At 39.8% G+C, this 17,324-nt stretch overlaps 1 protein-coding gene across 3 annotated transcripts in view; it reads left to right on the forward strand.

The window, feature by feature from the left end:
* The window catches only part of adkb (adenosine kinase b), a 144,859-nt gene that overhangs the window by 112,307 nt on the left and 15,228 nt on the right, over positions 1-17,324 (forward strand). For all 3 annotated transcript variants that reach the window (XM_049563710.1, XM_049563709.1, XM_049563711.1), the window contains one exon: positions 13,005-13,040. In XM_049563710.1, the coding sequence (XP_049419667.1) occupies positions 13,005-13,040 (36 nt within the window). The remainder of the gene's footprint in view (positions 1-13,004; positions 13,041-17,324) is intronic.

A 17,324-nucleotide genomic window follows, 5' to 3' on the forward strand; every position in this document is an offset into this window, starting at 1 on the left:
TGTGTGTGTGTGTGTGTGTGTGTGTGTGTGTGTCAAAGTGACTAATGGAGACAACAGATTTTGAAACTAGTCCAGTATTGAGCAAGAGGGCTGCAGCTGAAAGCCACAAAATGGGATGAAATTTAATCTTCAGGGCAATAGCATACCAACAATATACATTGTCTAAAAGTGCTTGCTTTTGCTACTGAAAGGCTCAGATTGTTATTTAAGTGTCTGACAACATCATGGGAAGGATGCCTACAGAGAAATAAAACAGTTTTCAGGGCTGTACACATGCTACGTCTTCAACTGCCGGGAAAACGCGAGGTCGTACACATGCCGCGTCTTCAACTGCCACTTTTTGACCCAGCTTTCAAGAGCGCATCGGTAGGTTGCAAGTACTGGATCGTAGCCTAATACCTGAAATCCTGAGTGCAGAGCTGATCGTCTTCCAGGTGCTGTTTAGAAATGTGCAGGCCTATTGTCTGTGGGACACATGTAAAGCTCTGGTAGCCCCGGACCAAGATGATCAACTTTTACGTATTTATCACAGACTGAGGTTTATGGAAGAAGGGAAAGATATCTGTTGGCTGTGATTGGTTGTTCCTTATCACATGACATGCGGTGCACGCTGCTGCGTTCCTAAAGTTGAACTCAGGGTGCAGCTGTCGCGGCCTAAAAAAATGGCATTAGGGAATTTGAGCACACAAAATATGCGGTATGTACAGCCTCTTCTTTAGCTCTTGCTTGAGGCAGTCTATTTTATTGTTTTCCTGCAACTACTCAATTGGAAGAGTTCAAAATAAGACTTCTCCTTGAGGGAGACTTGAATAGACAATAACAAACAGACCGGATCAAGTGAAAGGTTTTATTTCTTTGTCAGACTCTTTGATAACAATCTGAGCCTGTCAGTGGCAACAACAAGCACTTTTAGGTGACATATATTGACGTGGCGCTATTGCTCCAAAGATTACATTTTGATTAACTGTTTTGTGGCTGCTGGCTGTGGTGCTCTCACTTAATTCTGAAACAATTTCTTAATAGGATCCAGGCTAAAAAAGTTTCTCTTTAAAACAAAAAACATAACCTAATCTGCCAATCTGTATCAGATTTGACTCAGTTGCCACATGAGCAAGCAACTTGAGGTGTTGCAGATTCTTATTGTTGTTACTTTCTGATTGGTGCATCTCCTTTTTCCTAACACTTGTAACCAGAGAGAGGAGAACAGGCAAAATGCAAAAAAAGCATGATTTTTTAAATGTAAAATAACCAGCATTGTTTTAACTTTGGCAGATAGTAGTGTGTTCATGTAGGTTTATGCAGATTTGGGACTTAAGGGTATTCAGAGAACTTAAACTCCACGAGTGCTATAGAATTGCTTAACTTGCTGTTGCACCGAAACACATCATTTCCAACACTTACATTTTAAGATAAATTGGTGTATTGACCTTGGGTATGTGCCCCAAAGAGCTGGAATCAAACAATTCAGTTGCTTTCATATGCGTGACTAAAAAACAGTAATCTCCTAGTTGTGTGAAATACTGGATCCTGAAAAATTCAGTAAGGTGGACCTTGACCAAACAAACTTCCAGACAATCAATAAAACTAACTGAGGCAAAAGTAAAACTTCACTTGGGAACAAAATTAGTTCAGTGGTGTTAGCAGGCTGTGTTTTCTTAAGTAAGTTATCTGGGTAAATTTAAGGGGCCTAATTGCAGTTCCTTGACAACCTTTTGACTCCAGGTCAAACTATCAAGTGTTTAATGCCTAAAATCAGCTGGAAATTGAAGTGGAATGGGAAGAACTAGTTAACAGCTGCTGCTTGTTGAACAGACCAGTTCATCCACCATCTCCCCTTTATCCAGTGTCATTCCTTGAGAGATAGCCAGTCTCTGGCAGTCTGACGTTGTGCGCTGACCCCTTGTTAGAGCCCAGAGGTGAGATGTGTGATAGAGGCCTTTGGTGCTGATAAGGCCATCAGATTGATAACTAACTCCCCCCAGCACAAAGCTGCTACTACCGCTGCCACAGCTTCCATTAGCCCCACCAGACTGGCTGAATGCCTGCCTGCTCCCTGCCTGCTCTATCTGAGGTTACATCCTCTGTTCTGAGCCCCTTATGCAAACCCTGCTTTCCCATGCTGAGATTGCTATCAGCGGAGATATTTATGTACTGCACATGTTTCCGATTGTTTAACCTTTGGACCTGTGCTGTAGGTGCTGCTGTCGTCCCAGTGGGCTTGCTAAGAGACTGCTCTCCTGCCCTTGTAGGCAGGCTGAGATAGATGGGAGCAGAGGCTGTTGTGAGAGGTGTGTAATGGACTGGCAGGAAAGGGCACTGCTGAAATTGGTCACACGAAAGCTTAGGTCAACCCTGCACTTGCTTTCAAGTTTGGAAATATCTCATCAAAATGGACTTGAAGGGAAATGTTAAACCAAATCTGTTTTTTGTTTGTTTTTTCCTCGACTCTGTCTCAATTTGCAGCACTAACGAAATGGCATCCACTAACACTACTAATGCTGAGGATATGACACACCCTGTTCTGCTGTATAGTAAAACTTTATAGCCATTCATTAAAAAAACCATCTCCCTTGTGAATGACATCAAATACTTGTAATCAGTTATCAAGGTAGAATAAGAGAAGATAGAATTTTATTCATCCCGAGGGAAATTGCTGTACAGCAGTTGCAATACAGAGTTGGGAGAGTGCAAATACAAAGAGTGAAATAATACAAAAAGACTAAAATAACAACAGTAGGTGCAAAATATAAAACCTAGATAACAGTAAGGTGCAAATAAGGTGTTATCCAGTATATACAGTATACTTTATACACTGCCAAAATCAGGTTACCAGTATGGATTATAAATATAATTTTTTTTAATTTTATTTTAAAGGGATAGATTCGGTCTTTTGATGTAGGGTTTTTGGAGGTACTTATCCACAGTCAGTGTATTACCTACAGTAAACGGCAGTTGGCAAGCCCCTCGTTTGGAGAAGCTGGCAGGATGCAGCAGCAAAATGTGTTTAATCCACCTACAAAAAGGCCCAACCTAATAAAAATCAGTTTCAGTTTAAGTGTAAGTCACATTAAGGATATTTTCATCAGACAGCCCTTTCCAGTGGGGAACTGAACTGAAATCGAAACTTGTCTATGCTGTCTTCAAAGCCAGACCCCATTGACAAAAACAGTCATTTTACTTCCCAGAACATAGGAGCTGCTGGTCTACCGCACCCTTAATTGGTTAGATTGTTATTGTGTGACTTTGGTGTTTTAAATGGTTAGTTTGGATTCACCAAAGTAACACAATAACACAAACAAACTAGGCAGTGGTAAACCAGCAACTCCCATGTTCTGTGAGGTAAAATTACTGTTTTTGTCAACTGACTCTGGCTTTGAAGAGAGCATCGATAAGTTTGAGTTCCCCTTCAAAAGGGCTGTCTGATGGCAAGGTAAAGTGATGAAAACATTCTAAATATATATTTTTCAGGTGGCTAAATTACATTTTGCTGCCGCCCCGGTCCACAGCAGTACATTGCTTAGCTTCCATGGTGGTCGGGTTGGAAATTAGCACCAGCCACCAGCCAAATGCTGGTATAAAAAACAGTGCAAGTGGCTAATAGACTTGCTTCATTCACCAGCCAAGAAACAATGGTCATCCATCAAGTGGCTGGTAGATTTTTAAATCCACCAGCTGCTGTGCCATTTGGACAAAAAAGTTACTATCCAATCCTAGTGGCGGTACTTGTGCCTGCTTCTCTAAGCTGGGGGCATGCTGACCACCAGTGATTGTAGGTAATACGCGGAATATGGATAAGTACCTCACACAACCCCACTTCAAAAACTTCAAACTATCTCTTTAAGTATGAAGGATGTCCCAGTTAAGTAATTCTTTTTCAGCCCAGATGCTGATTGGCGTCCCTTAATATTGGTGATACAGAGTCCAATCTGACACTTATACTTCCTTAAATGTTGATTGAATGTATAATAAAGGATCAGGTTTTGTTCTGCTTTATTTAGGTGATAACAGTGTTAAAATATACCGTGATCGGCACATACACTGAATAGCCTGTTGTACAAAACACAGTTACACAAAGCATCACAGGAAAACATTATGCGCAGTATATTGTCATAATGCAGAGCTATTCAGCCATCAAACATATTTAGTTTTAATGTAATGCAGCTGAAGTATGTAGGAAAAAAATACATAAAAGATACATGTAATTTGAATGAATACTGAATCAGTATCAGATCAACAGAATTTTAATGGATATGGATCGGGGGCAGAAATAACATAATGGGGAGATTCCTATTTTTAAGCAGAAGTGACATTGCAGTTTATAGCAGTGCGTTATATAATGAACGTATCCTGAGGCAAGCGGAGAGGTTTGACAGAAGTTGAAAATTAATACCATCTTTGCGGTGCAGAAGGTACTGCAAATGTAAATGCTCTATCTCGCAACAATACACCATCTGGTGAACAGTGTACAAAGTTGTATAAAGTAGAGGGGGAAATAATGGAATTGTTAAAAAAAAAAAAAGACATTAGAGAGATGCCGATAAGAAGATACATTTAAGGTAATGCATTTGGGATTAAAGGAAGTCCTAGTTTGGAATCCGGTTAAACTGTCTGTGCGTGGCAGATGTAAATCACAAAAACCCTGTACGATCACACCCGCACGCCGGAAAATAACTAGGTAGAGATGAAACATGCCACTTAATGGCTCGGTAAAAACTAAAGTGAAATGCCATCAGTTGTTGTTGAGTAAATTCCCAGAGGCAGTAAAAGCGACTCCTGCCTCTCTGGAGTGTGTTGCTGCTTGTGTGTGTGTTTACCCTCATGTTTGTGGCATGTCATGCTTGAGCAGGATTGCTGCATTCTCCTGGGAGCTACAGGAGGGCTCGGTACAGGTGATTTATTCCTCCTAATCTGTCCTGCACGGTAGCAGGCGGCCGCCTTCCCTCCACCCAGCATGAGTGAAGCACTATCAGCTTGCATGATCATATTAATAGTCACCTGCGGTCGTTATCAGCCCACATATCTTCGAGGTGGCAGCTTCCTGTTCTGCAGCACCTGGACTCGACGTCCTGACATCCAGGAGGACTCATGTTTTGTGACCCCCAAGGCCATGTCAAGGACACTAACAATCCCCATCGATGCCATCGCTTTGATTAGTTATTCATCCTCCACCCCCACCCACCGCCCTGTAATGTATGCTGTTGTAATCTGGCTAGAAACGCTTGAGTTGAATGCCAGATGTTGTTTTTACTGGGCATTTATGGAAGCTGTCTGATTCGCCTCAGTGATGTCTTACACTTACATGCAGGGAATGAGGAAAACATGTCATCTGCCATTGTTATATATATATATCTGTAAGTACTGGTAATTGGCTGAATTATTTTCTGATGTCATGACCCAGTCATGCTCAGTTTAGCTGTGAAGATCTCTACAGCGAGAGATTTGTCAGATCCAACTGATCTGTCCACACCTGATAATCTGTTCTTCTGCGGTTTGCACAGTGTGCAGACTAAGCCAGCTATCATATTATTAAGTTAATTCTACAATTGTGTAAGTCAGTTAAATGGTTGCAGGCATAAAACTCTAATGCCTTTGAAATGAACATGTATTGAAATGCCCGGAAAGGAAGAAGAAAACACGGGTGTTGTTGTAAACAACTTGTCAGGGCTATACCCTCCTCTGTATCTCTCCCCCCCCTCTCCACGCACACACACACAATGTCAAATACAATTCAATTTCTGCCTCAGCATCAGCTTGGGCTAACACGGTCAAGCAAATGCCTATTTTCTGAATGGCCTCGGGGAGTTACGCTTTTCAGCTTATCAACTTTTATTAACCTTAGCACTGAGGTTTGCTCTTTGATTTAGATTCTTTGGGAAACACTGAAATTGGATTTTTTTTTCTTTTTTTTTTTCCAACTCTCACTCCTGCTGTGACATATGCTCAACAACTTGTTACACAGGAGGAAAAAACTAAATGCTTGCTTTGGTTTGTTACTGAGAATATTTTATCATGAGAGCCAATAACAACTTATCTTGTTTTATTAATTCATTTTCGTTTGAGTGACCTCATCTACCCTGCTGCTTTATTAAGAGCAGACGTGCATTAAATGTTATAGCCAGCAGGAAAATGTCTGTGTACGCTGTGTTTACGTGGGCCGACAAGAGCAAATAGACACAACTCAAGTAAATGAAGAAACACCTTCACCAACTTGGCAACACATACAAAGCATGTAAAAAATGTTCAACTTCACAAGACACAAAACAACATGACAAGAATGCTGCAAGAATCCCACAACACAACAGAAACTAAAAAGTGATGCACCCAACTGGGACACGTTGTTGTTGCCATCAAGTCCCCAGGAGCAGCACCAGGTTTTGAAGCCAATTTTACAGTGTCCAAACATGGAGTTACAACATCTGGGTCTGACATGTGATGCCATGAGGCCCAAAAAGACATTGTGAAAAGCACGTCTGTAAACAGTTTCAGCGATTCATTTGGTCCCATAACATTTCTAGAGTCTAGAAGAGCCACACAATTAAATCAATTTATCCCCATTCAAGTTAGCATAGCGCTAATCTGGAAGTTAGCCACTTGCCTGCTGTAAGTCTCTAGTGTGCTTGCTCTATGAGCCCCACAATGCAGAAGATCTGGGTAGTTTCATACCACGGAAATGTTTGTTTGGCTTCATTCGCCATTTAGCAACTTTTGTAGGTATGAACAGAGTCCCACCTCCAACGCTGTATCCATTTCTCTTCAGACATCCATGGTTGCCATGTTTTTTGGCTTATGAAGTTATTGAAGTAGGCTATGTGTGAGTGGCGTTGAAAGAATACTTAAAATGTACAATGTTTTTGGCTTATTTCAACATTATGATCCTGATTCAGATATTATTACGGATTGCAAATCTGCTGTCAATCCAGTGTTAGCCTTTTGTTCATTTTTAGACTTCCTATTCAAATAGTCTGACGTACATTCAATAATTATTAAACATGCTAATGCTATGTTAGCTAGCAAAAATTAATACCGTAAAACTTTAATCAATAGCCCGGGCTATTATTTCTTAAATCACTGAAATCAACAGGCCTATAATTGGGACAGGCCTTTAATTCCTTTCACACAAAACTGTTGCTCAGCAAAAAACGGGAAATACAATCAAATTGTTTATTTAAAGCAGTATGAATATTACTTGTTTAAAAATTAGGCCTCAGATAATATCACTTATCAATGATTTATTTGATCTAGTTACAATAAACAGCACATCAGAGAGAGTAATGGCACTCGAGGATTATGACACCCAGCATACTGACACACCACCACTTTATCCTGTTAAATAAATACTCACAACTCGATCTGAGGCCCCTTATGGACTAAAGGAATATGAATAACTTAGAGGGTAATCAAGGAATAAACACGTAATTTGAGGTGCCAACAACTCGCTTTTATACATCCATAGAACTTTTGTTAAAAAAAAAAGACATGGCAGCCAGACCAGGCCTTGAGACAGGCCTTTATTTGTGAAAATGTGTAGCTACACCAGGCTAGTAAAAGGGACTGGGCGTTTAATTGGGACTAGGCTTTTAATTGAAATTTTATCGTAGTTACTTTCAGAACCCATAACGGGACAATCAGTTTTTTAATTAGTTAACAATTAGGTAACTATAGCTGACAATCCTTTTATTACTTAATTTCCAATTGGACGATACATTGATAAATTTGCCTATGGCGCTAAAACTTTTTTGAATTGGCAGGCTAATAATACGCAAAAGGTTAACGCTAGGTTAACAGTAGATACTTGCGGTCAAATTTGAATCAGCATCATGATGTTAAAATAAGCCAAAAAACCCACACATCTTAGGTGCCTTCCTAACACCACTGATGGATAGCTGACTTAAATAACTTTATGAGCCAAAAACAAGCGTGTCCCAGCTGTGTGCTCCTAAAAACAGTTGCAGAGATGCAGAGTAGCAAAGTGGACAGGGCCGTGTTTTTTTCAAAAGGTTTTTGTAAATAGTTCTTTCCTGATGAATGATCAGTGTTCCTCAACACAGCACTGTGTCAAACAATAGGATTGGATGATTGTTATGTTATATTATGTCCACTAATTATAAATATTTAAAGCGACTAACGCCAATATTTTTACATCAGCAGTGATCAAATGACTACTTGTGTGGATGTAAAAGGGGTCAGAGAGGGTACAGTTTGTGTTTCAGCAGCTGTTGCTATAGAGAAGACTCAACAACAACAAAACTGATTTAAAAAAAGAATTCTAGCATGTTTGTATGGATGTAGATGCATTTTCGGAGTTCTGCTCAGTGTAATTCCTAGCTTCTGCTTCCATTAACAGCGCAAAGCTCAGTGATTGAATGTGTCTTAACCCCAGTGCTCACTGGGAGTTGTAGTTGAGTTCTCTCCTTCTGTTTTTTATGTACACAGTCTTGTGCCTTTTGGCTTGTTATCACTGAACTTTTAACACACAGTTTCTCATTGTTTGTTCTGAGGATTTAATTGAAAGAGTTATGTGTCCCTTCAAGTCCCTGAGGTCCCAAACCGCGAGACAACCAAAATTATCTATGAGGAAATGAATAGGGTTTTCTCTTCCCTGAATGCCCACTTTGCGCCTCTGTTTATGATAAAATATCATACGACGACTGAATGCACATTGAGTAGTTGAGCTTTATAAAAGGGAGAAAATGAAGTCTATATAGCAGTGGGAAGCTTCATGCCCACCAACCATGGCTGCACAGACCAGGCCTGCTATGCTCCTGTCACATACAGTGTCAAAGAAAACAAAGTGTGAGGCTTTGAAAACTGCCCTTTGCATGAAGTGTGTATTTCCTCTTTCATTTTGCTTGGCAAGAAATTGTAGACTCCCGCCCCCCTGACTGGGCTCTGGATTATTAGCTTAAGCTCTCTAAAAATATCCCTTTGACTGTTTAAGCCTCTGACAGCAGCAACATCTCACACATTCTGATAGCTTTATACTAACTATGGCTGCAGAGGGCTCATGCACTCAGCCCGCCTTGTTATCTTTTACCTTGTTTGCCCGAGGAGGAGAAGGAGGAGAACTTACGGGCCCCCGAAATCTGCAACAGCCCTCTCTCCTTTTTGAAAATCAGACTCGGAGCGGATCATCAAAGGCGAGCATGCAATCACAGCAATCTCCGAACAAACGAGATGCTTTTTTGAGCACGAGAGGATTTTGCCCAGATGTCACTCGAAGCACTTGTCATTGTTGCGACAGCTGTAGAAGCACATGGACCGTCATTTGAAAAGCGTCTACAACAACATACCAAAACAGCACACGTCAAATGTGAAACATACACAGCCTGAAACATAAGATTTCTGAATATTAATGCTGTAAGCCCCTTAAGAAATTGTTACTTTTATTGCCTATCATTTCAGTTTTATTGGCTTGCCTCTGCTGCCCCGGTAATTGCATATTTACCACCATACAGTATTTATCATAGCAATATATTAGGTTTAGCTGAGCTTATAGTACCAAATATTTTTGATGTTAGCATTCATAGCAGCTCATAGAAATTAATAAATTCCTAAAAGGGATTACACTGTACACATGTGGCTCATAGACATCGCTTCAATTATCTTTTCTTCTAACACCCACACTCTCTCCAAAGGCTTTTCTCACAAATATTATAGCTGCTAACTAGAGAGAGACGGAGGGTGAGATAGAGGCATGTTTCGCTCAGCAGCACCGTCGTTATTCCAGCCTTCATTCATGTGTCTCTTTTTAAATGCTTTCAGATGAAATATCACTGTTTTGACAAGACATTTTCCAAGCTGCTCGTGTCCCTGTGAGATGCCTCATGCTCGCCGGTGATGAAACGTTCCTGAGGAGAAAAGTCAATATGTGGTTGTAAATAAATGAAAACAAATGTGAGACCTAAGCATTCGATAGATTGCAAAAGGTGAAGGGAGGGGGAAGGAATAGACTACTCACCTTTACTCATTATAAAAGTGCTTCTTGACTACAGCAGCTAATTGACTAGCCTCTTTGCCCCCGTGTGTGTTGAAGAAGTGGAGGGTGGGGGTGATGAATTGACATATTGCTGGCGCTGTGATGTTGATCCAAGGCAGAGAGCCATGAGGCTTTCCTCCAGGGACCAGTAACCTTATTGTTCCATGTCATCTCCTCCCCTTCTGTTTGAGGACCAGGTTGTCAACCTCTCCCCAAGGTCACGCAAATACCAGCCCCCCCTCTGCAGATAATTGGATTGTTTAGAATCATAGCATCAACTTATTGCCCCGTCTGGGGTCAGAAGTGAATTTAGTGCATGAGGTTGTCTGTCATGATTTGTGGCATCGTTCTGAACCAACGAGCAACAGCTTCTGTCACCAGTTAAAGGATCATGCCAAAGATGTTGCGTGTTTTGGCCTACATCTCTTGAACATCACAGCTATTGCAAACATTGCTGGTGCATTTTAGAGTTTTGGATGTGTTTTCCCTACTATTCCAAGAGTCCATTGATTTCCATTATTTTCTGTACAGCTTGACAGAGCTATTGGCAGACCCTAAAACATCCCAAAACACTGGTGTGTGGTTTGCTGAACATATTTAAATGCATGCTGTAGAGCTTTATTTTGTTTTGTGGTATATGTTCTTACCATTTCAGGCATCCATTGATTTCCATTAATTTCTTTACAATATGAGAAATCAATTAGCAGACCCTGAAACACTCCAAACCCACTCATATGGTACACAGTTGGCAAACATATTCAAATGCATGATGTAGAGCTTCTTTTTTTTGTCCAATGTTTTCTTACCACTCCAGGTATCTATTGGTTTCCATTTATTTCTTTAGAATTTGAGAAATGAAATAGCAGACCCTGAAATTCTAAAACCACTCATATGGTACACATTTGCCAAACATATTCACAGGCATGATGTAAAGGTTTGTTTTAGTTTAAGTTTGTTCTAGTGTATACATTTTCCTTCCATTCCAGGCATCCATTGATTTCCATTAATTTCTGAATGATATAAAAAGCAGACCTGAAATATGTCCTCAAATACTGAGAAATAAGCTGAGAAAACCAATCACGTATAACTTTTTTCGGTGGAACTTTCTATATTTAGGGGCAAGTTTTGGGTGCATTTTTCCCTGGCAGCTGTTGGTTTCCATTCATTTTCATACAACATGTAAATCAAATGAAAGACTCTTGAAACTTGAAACTCTTGAGTTGTGGAATCTAGTAAATCCAGTAAATCAAACAAAAAAAAAAAAAAAAAAAATGCAAATAATGCAGAATTGTACCATCTCATGTGGACTTGAGGTTCACTGTGATGGATTAAAAAAAAGACCTCAAGTCTTAAGAGTTTGCTGATCATTTTCTTAATATTGTGTGAAAATCATTGGAAAGCAATGGTTTCCTAAAACAATTGGAAAAATAAATCCAAATGTCTCAAACTATAAAGCATAAATTTGGATTATACAACCCAACCAAGTTTTACAGTCTGCTGATAATTTCCTAATACTGTATGGAGATCAATAGAAATCAATGGCTGCCTGAAACAGTAGGGAAAAAAGAGTGGGGGGGAATAAATCCAAATATCTAAAACTGCACAGCATGGATTAAGTTCAGATAACACAGACAACAGTTTTAAGAGTCTTCAAATAATTTCTTAATATTGTATGGAAATCGATGGAAACCAATGGTTCCCTGAAACAGTAACAAAAATGCATCCAAATATCTGAAACAACACAACATGAATTTGTATTACACACCCTAATGCAAGTTCCAAGAGTCTGCTAATAATTTATTTATATTGTATGGTAATCAATAAAAATCAATGGCTACCTAAAAAAAGTAGCAAAAATACATCCCAATATCCAAAACTATACAATATGAATTTGGATTGCACAAATTAAGCAGATTTCAAGAGTCTACTAATAAGTTCTTAATATTGTATGGAAATCTTGAGAAATCAATGGCAACCAGAAACAGTAACAAAAAAATACATCCAAATGTCTCAAGCTACACAACATGAATCTGAATAATGCAACTAATGCAGGTTTTAAATGTCTGCCAATAATTTCGTAATATTATATGGAAATCAATGGAAACCAATGGCTACCTAAAACAGTGGGAAAAATACATCCAAATGTTAAAAAGTATGCAACATGAATTCAGAATGTGCAACTCAAGCAAGTTTCAAGAGTCTGCTAATAATTTCCTGATACTGTATGGAAATCAATCAAAATCAATGACCACCACAAACAGTGGGAAAAAATACATCTAAATATCTAAAACTGCACAGCATGGATTTAGATTAGATAACTCAAGTAAGTTTGAAGAGTTTGTGAATGATGTCTTAATATTGTATGGAAATCAATAGAAATCAGTGGCTACCTGAACTGTTGCAAAAATACATCCAAATATGTAAAATTTTGATTCCACAACTTAGCAAGTTTCAAGAGTTTGCCTTCCATTTCTCATAACATGCTTAAATGAATGGAAACCAATGGGCGCCTGAAATTGTAAAATATATCTCAAAATCTAAAACTACAGCTTGTATTTGAGAAAGTTAAGCATCAATGTGAAGTGTACACGATTTGTAGCTTAGGAGCACAAACTTGCATAAACACTAGTGTGAGCCTTTAAAGTGCACCTGTTGGGAGACTGAAAAAACATGGTGGGTGTTGAATGCCCACAGTGTTGGGGAATCCCACATACCAGCACATATTCATGGTTTCAGTGGCGGTTTCATGGCTGGAGGCTGACGTGGTGTTACCTCACGCTGCAGTGGTAAGATGAGACGAAGCGGGGCAATAGATTAAATGGGTGGGCTGCACACCTATTAAATCAGGGGTTGGCAGAGCAACACTAACTCAGGATACTTATTCTCAGGTGACATGGCCGCACATGTGAGGAGCGGAGGCAAGCGAGATGTCTTTACTTCACGTCTGGAGTGTGACATCCTGCTCTGTTTGTGACTCTGTAATTAACTGCTCATTTGTGTGTATGTGTGTGTGTTTTTTCTCTTCTAGGAGGCGGCCACATTTGCCAAAGAGCTGGGCTTTGAGGTGAGTTGACCGGCAATTGCACACTAAACAGATCCTAAAGGTTTATTTTTGCTGATAATGAAGTTCTTTTTGGACAGTGATTGATGTGCTATTATACTCTCCAGGCCTTGCAGCAGTTGCTATGGAAACCTGGCAGTCGTCATGGTTTCTTTGTTCAGCCAGCTCTCTGTTATGACGCACTCTGCTAGGTCTGCACCCAACATCGCCTACAGATGTTATTTATTGAATTTTGAAAAGCCTCTTGGGAAGCTGAGAAGTTGGGCATGGTTTCAAGCCTTTCTCTGCAGGCTCGGGGCTCATCAGGTTGCCTGGTTAAAAAGCCTCCTCATTATCTTCATTGCACTCAGGGATGATACTGTATGTCTTCCCTTCACTGCTATGGCATTACACCACACTGGAACACACTGTAGTCTTTTAATAACCAAATTACAGCCACCTGTGGTTTTAGATTATGGAAATGAAAATTACAGTGCTTGTCTCCCCATAGAATGTGCTTTTAAAGTGGGGCTGCCTCTTACGTGTAAAATGAATGTTCCCTTGGTCTATTTTCTGCTTGCATTTTGCATATTCCTCGCGCTGCTTTTTAAATGTGAAATCAAAAACACAAATAGCCGGTGCGTGTGTGTGTTTTTCAAATGGGCTCAGGTATTTTAAGTGCCTTCTCTCTTTCAAAGGTAGAGCTGCCTTGAGTATGGCTCTGCACTGTGTGAATAATTGTCATCCAGAATCACTAACGGTGTGATCAACGTGACTGGAATAGAAATGCAATCCTGATGGCAGTGACAGGTTTAAGAGAGGAGAAGGGATGAAGGCAGGAAAAGAGGGAGGGGGCGGCTGGTAGTGATGGAGGGGGCCTCACATGAAAAAAAAAAAACACAAAGGGCAAAGTGTAGACTCTCCTAGTAGTTACAATTCTTTGACATTTTCCATGTCAACCTGATTTGCCAGAACACTCTGAGAAATTGCATTGGATGAATGTGATTTCTCAGATAACATCAGTGGTGTGTACTGTACTTACTGCATTTCTACATGGTTGCAGTTCAAAGAGGCTCTTCACAACTGTCTCCTTTTCCTGTCACTTTCTGATGACAATTTTACTTGCCCACATGCTGCAGTTGTGTACTGACAAGTCTTCACAGTATCAATATATAGAATATATATAGTTCTTTCGAGAACTTTATGTAAAGCTGGAAACAGCAGACACATTATTAATTTATTGGAGGAGGACATTAGTTTCACAGTTAGGGTTGGGTATCAGAAAAATTTCAGTACAGGTACCAATACCTAGACTTCAATACCAGTTCCTGAGCGATACTTTTAGATTCCAAATTTATTAAAACCATTACCAAAAAAAGAAGATTACAGCACACGGTGGTGCAGTGGTTTGCATTGTCGCCTCACAGCAAGAGGGTTCCTGGTTCAAACCCAAGGTGGGGGCGCTTGGGTATTGATATGTAATACCAGTTGACAGTATTTTTGGTCAGAGCCATAAAAGTATTGAAGTTCGGTGCACAGCAATGAGTACAGAAAAAAACTGTTTGATACAGCTGAAATCAGTATAACTGGTATAATAAGAATATTTTTTGAACCCTAATATACAATGTGTTAAATGTGTGTAAAGTCACATGCAATAATCCAAACTACTTAGCGATAAGATTTGTGACCGATCTTGGAAGTAGTTGTTTGACAATTTTTTTGCATTAGCTAACATTTCCAGTAGCCTGGAAATCCACACCCAAATCTAGAAAGATTTAGGGTCTGGCCATGAGTAATGCAAATGGCCCAACTCGAGGGGCGGCACCAAGCATCCATTTAAAAATATCACTGCACGCAATTGGATAACACTATGACCAATCAGAACAATACATGGGGTGATGTATCCAGAGCGCTACCAGCAGAGCTAACTGGTAGATTAGACTCTTGTCGTATCCGGTCAGCAAAACAGCAAAAACGTCCTTCTTGCAAAGGAAAGATTCGAGCGCCGTCTTCTGTTCCTCTTTTAGAGAAAAAGCCGAGTCTAACTCGTTCATTGTAGCGGCCAAAGCCGTTTCAAACAACTGGTGTTCATCCGTAGCCATCTTGCAATGTTTACTGACTGATTCCGGACTTTGTTGTCACAGCGCTGTCGACATCTGTTTAGCTCGCCTCTGGCCCGCCTATATCAGATACACCGATGTGATTGGTGCAGCTCGGCTACAAGGGCATGGGTAATGAGCATCATTACTGATTGCCAGAGTGACTCGCTGAGCAAATTCAAATTGTACTCTTGCGAGAACTCTGGATTTCCAGGGTACATTTCTGGAGCTTTCAGCCATATTACATGGCTTTTATCAGCAGGAGTTTAATCAGTTGTCATGGAGATTGTTAAAGGATAGTCCCTTACGTCGCATCTGACCACCTACATCTGACCAAAATTACATGAAAAGAAATCAAACCATCTCCATGACAACTGAGCAAACTCTATCCTCTGAGGAAGGTCACAAAATGCAACTGAAATCTCTGGAAAATTTCTAGAAAGGGGATTTTGTGCTAAGAATTTTTTGTCAAATGAAATTAATGTGAAATTCATTGAACTGGCTTCCATTAGTATCTATCAAAACAAAATTCTACATAACGATCTAGAGTAACTGTTTTGACTACATCATCCAAAATCAATCGCTGTTGTTCCACATATTTTCGTGTGAATAAACAGTAGTATGTATCTTTTCGAACACACCAAGCTAGGTTTACAACGTCATCTCCTGAGAGCTGCCTTGGTGATTGGAGATGTCTAACCATGGTAGCCAGTGCCATCTTAAGCTCTGCCGTCAGTTTAAAAAATATATTCTGCCTAGCAAAGGGAAATCTTATACTTACACTTTGACAGAAGCCTTTTTTATGTGACAGAGCTGTCGAGCCATTAAAATAATTAATCCAATTAAATACATGCTCTGTGATTAATTAGTCTAAATTAATCACCTACATCAACTTTTGCTGTGACACTATTTTTAAAAATTCAGTTCAAATGAATTTTGGCAGATGTGTCATAGTCAAGCTGCTGGATTTTGGACACAGTTGTCTCCCTGTCCTCTACCACCGAAACTGGTCTGCAGTCCATTGCAGCCCATTTTGCAAGGGAGTTCGTTAGTCACTCACGGGTAGACTTACTCAGTTTGCGTGTGAATGCCTGGTGGAGTGTGGATTGACGAGGCGAGCTGCTAGTGCTAGCATCAGAGGCTGTGCTAGCTCGGACATCAGGGTTCGCTGCTAAATACTTTGTGTTGAGGTGATATTTCAGGTTTGCGGTACTATGATGGTATGAAAATGTGGGGCATTTTTAAATGCAAATGTTCCATTCACAGGGGCAAGTAGCGTCGTCTCATCTGCTTCCATCATGTGACAAAACGTAGTTTTACGTAGAAACATGTTTAATCAGTGTCATTTTCTCTGTGATCAGTTAATCAAAATTAACGCAATATTTTGACAGCCCTTCTTTTATCACATTGTTTTATGGGAAATTTATGCCAGTGTAGTGTATATATATATTTATATTTCAGTAAAAATTGCATGCAATTCGTGTACTATTGGTTTCATACTAAGATTTTTGATATAGTAAAAAGACTCACAGTGTACTAAATGGAATGTTGGATGGAATTTGAGACCCGGTCAATCATGGAATTTGACAACAGACTTTTGTAAAACTGTAACACAGTTTGATCATATCATCAATATTATATATCTATTATAAGAAATGTACACAAAATATCTGAAAGACAGCTAACAGTAAGAAATGCAGTGTACAGGAGTGTGTCTCTATGTGCAGTTTGACTCTTTTTAGGGCAGTGAGGCTCATTTATATTCAGTAAAAGTCCAGTATATTGGTCAGTGGGGCACTTTTGAGCGATGCCATCATTGGATTTTGTTGTAGTTGCTGCCCAGTTGTCAATATCTGACATGATGTACTCTTAATGTATTCTGAAACAGTGTCATCTTCATATTATAGATGACTAACAGAAGTGACAGCAGCACCTCTTCAGTGTAAATACAAGACACAAAAAAAGCTCATCCTCTCCAAAACAGCAATCAGCAGATCTGAACACAGTCGCCCTGATTGTGATCTGTTTCCTTTAAATGCTCAAAGAACTATCTACATCGCAGCTCTGATTGAATCTTTCCCTGGCAGTGTTTGTCAAACAGCCTGCGGTGGAGACGATCACTTTCTCACTGGCTTCAACACAGAAACACAATTTAACACCCTCGTGAAGCTTTTATATTTCACGCTTTGTTGATTTATGTCTGATCAAT

This window comes from Epinephelus fuscoguttatus, linkage group LG20, assembly GCF_011397635.1.
Source record: "Epinephelus fuscoguttatus linkage group LG20, E.fuscoguttatus.final_Chr_v1".
NCBI lineage: Eukaryota > Metazoa > Chordata > Actinopteri > Perciformes > Serranidae > Epinephelus > Epinephelus fuscoguttatus.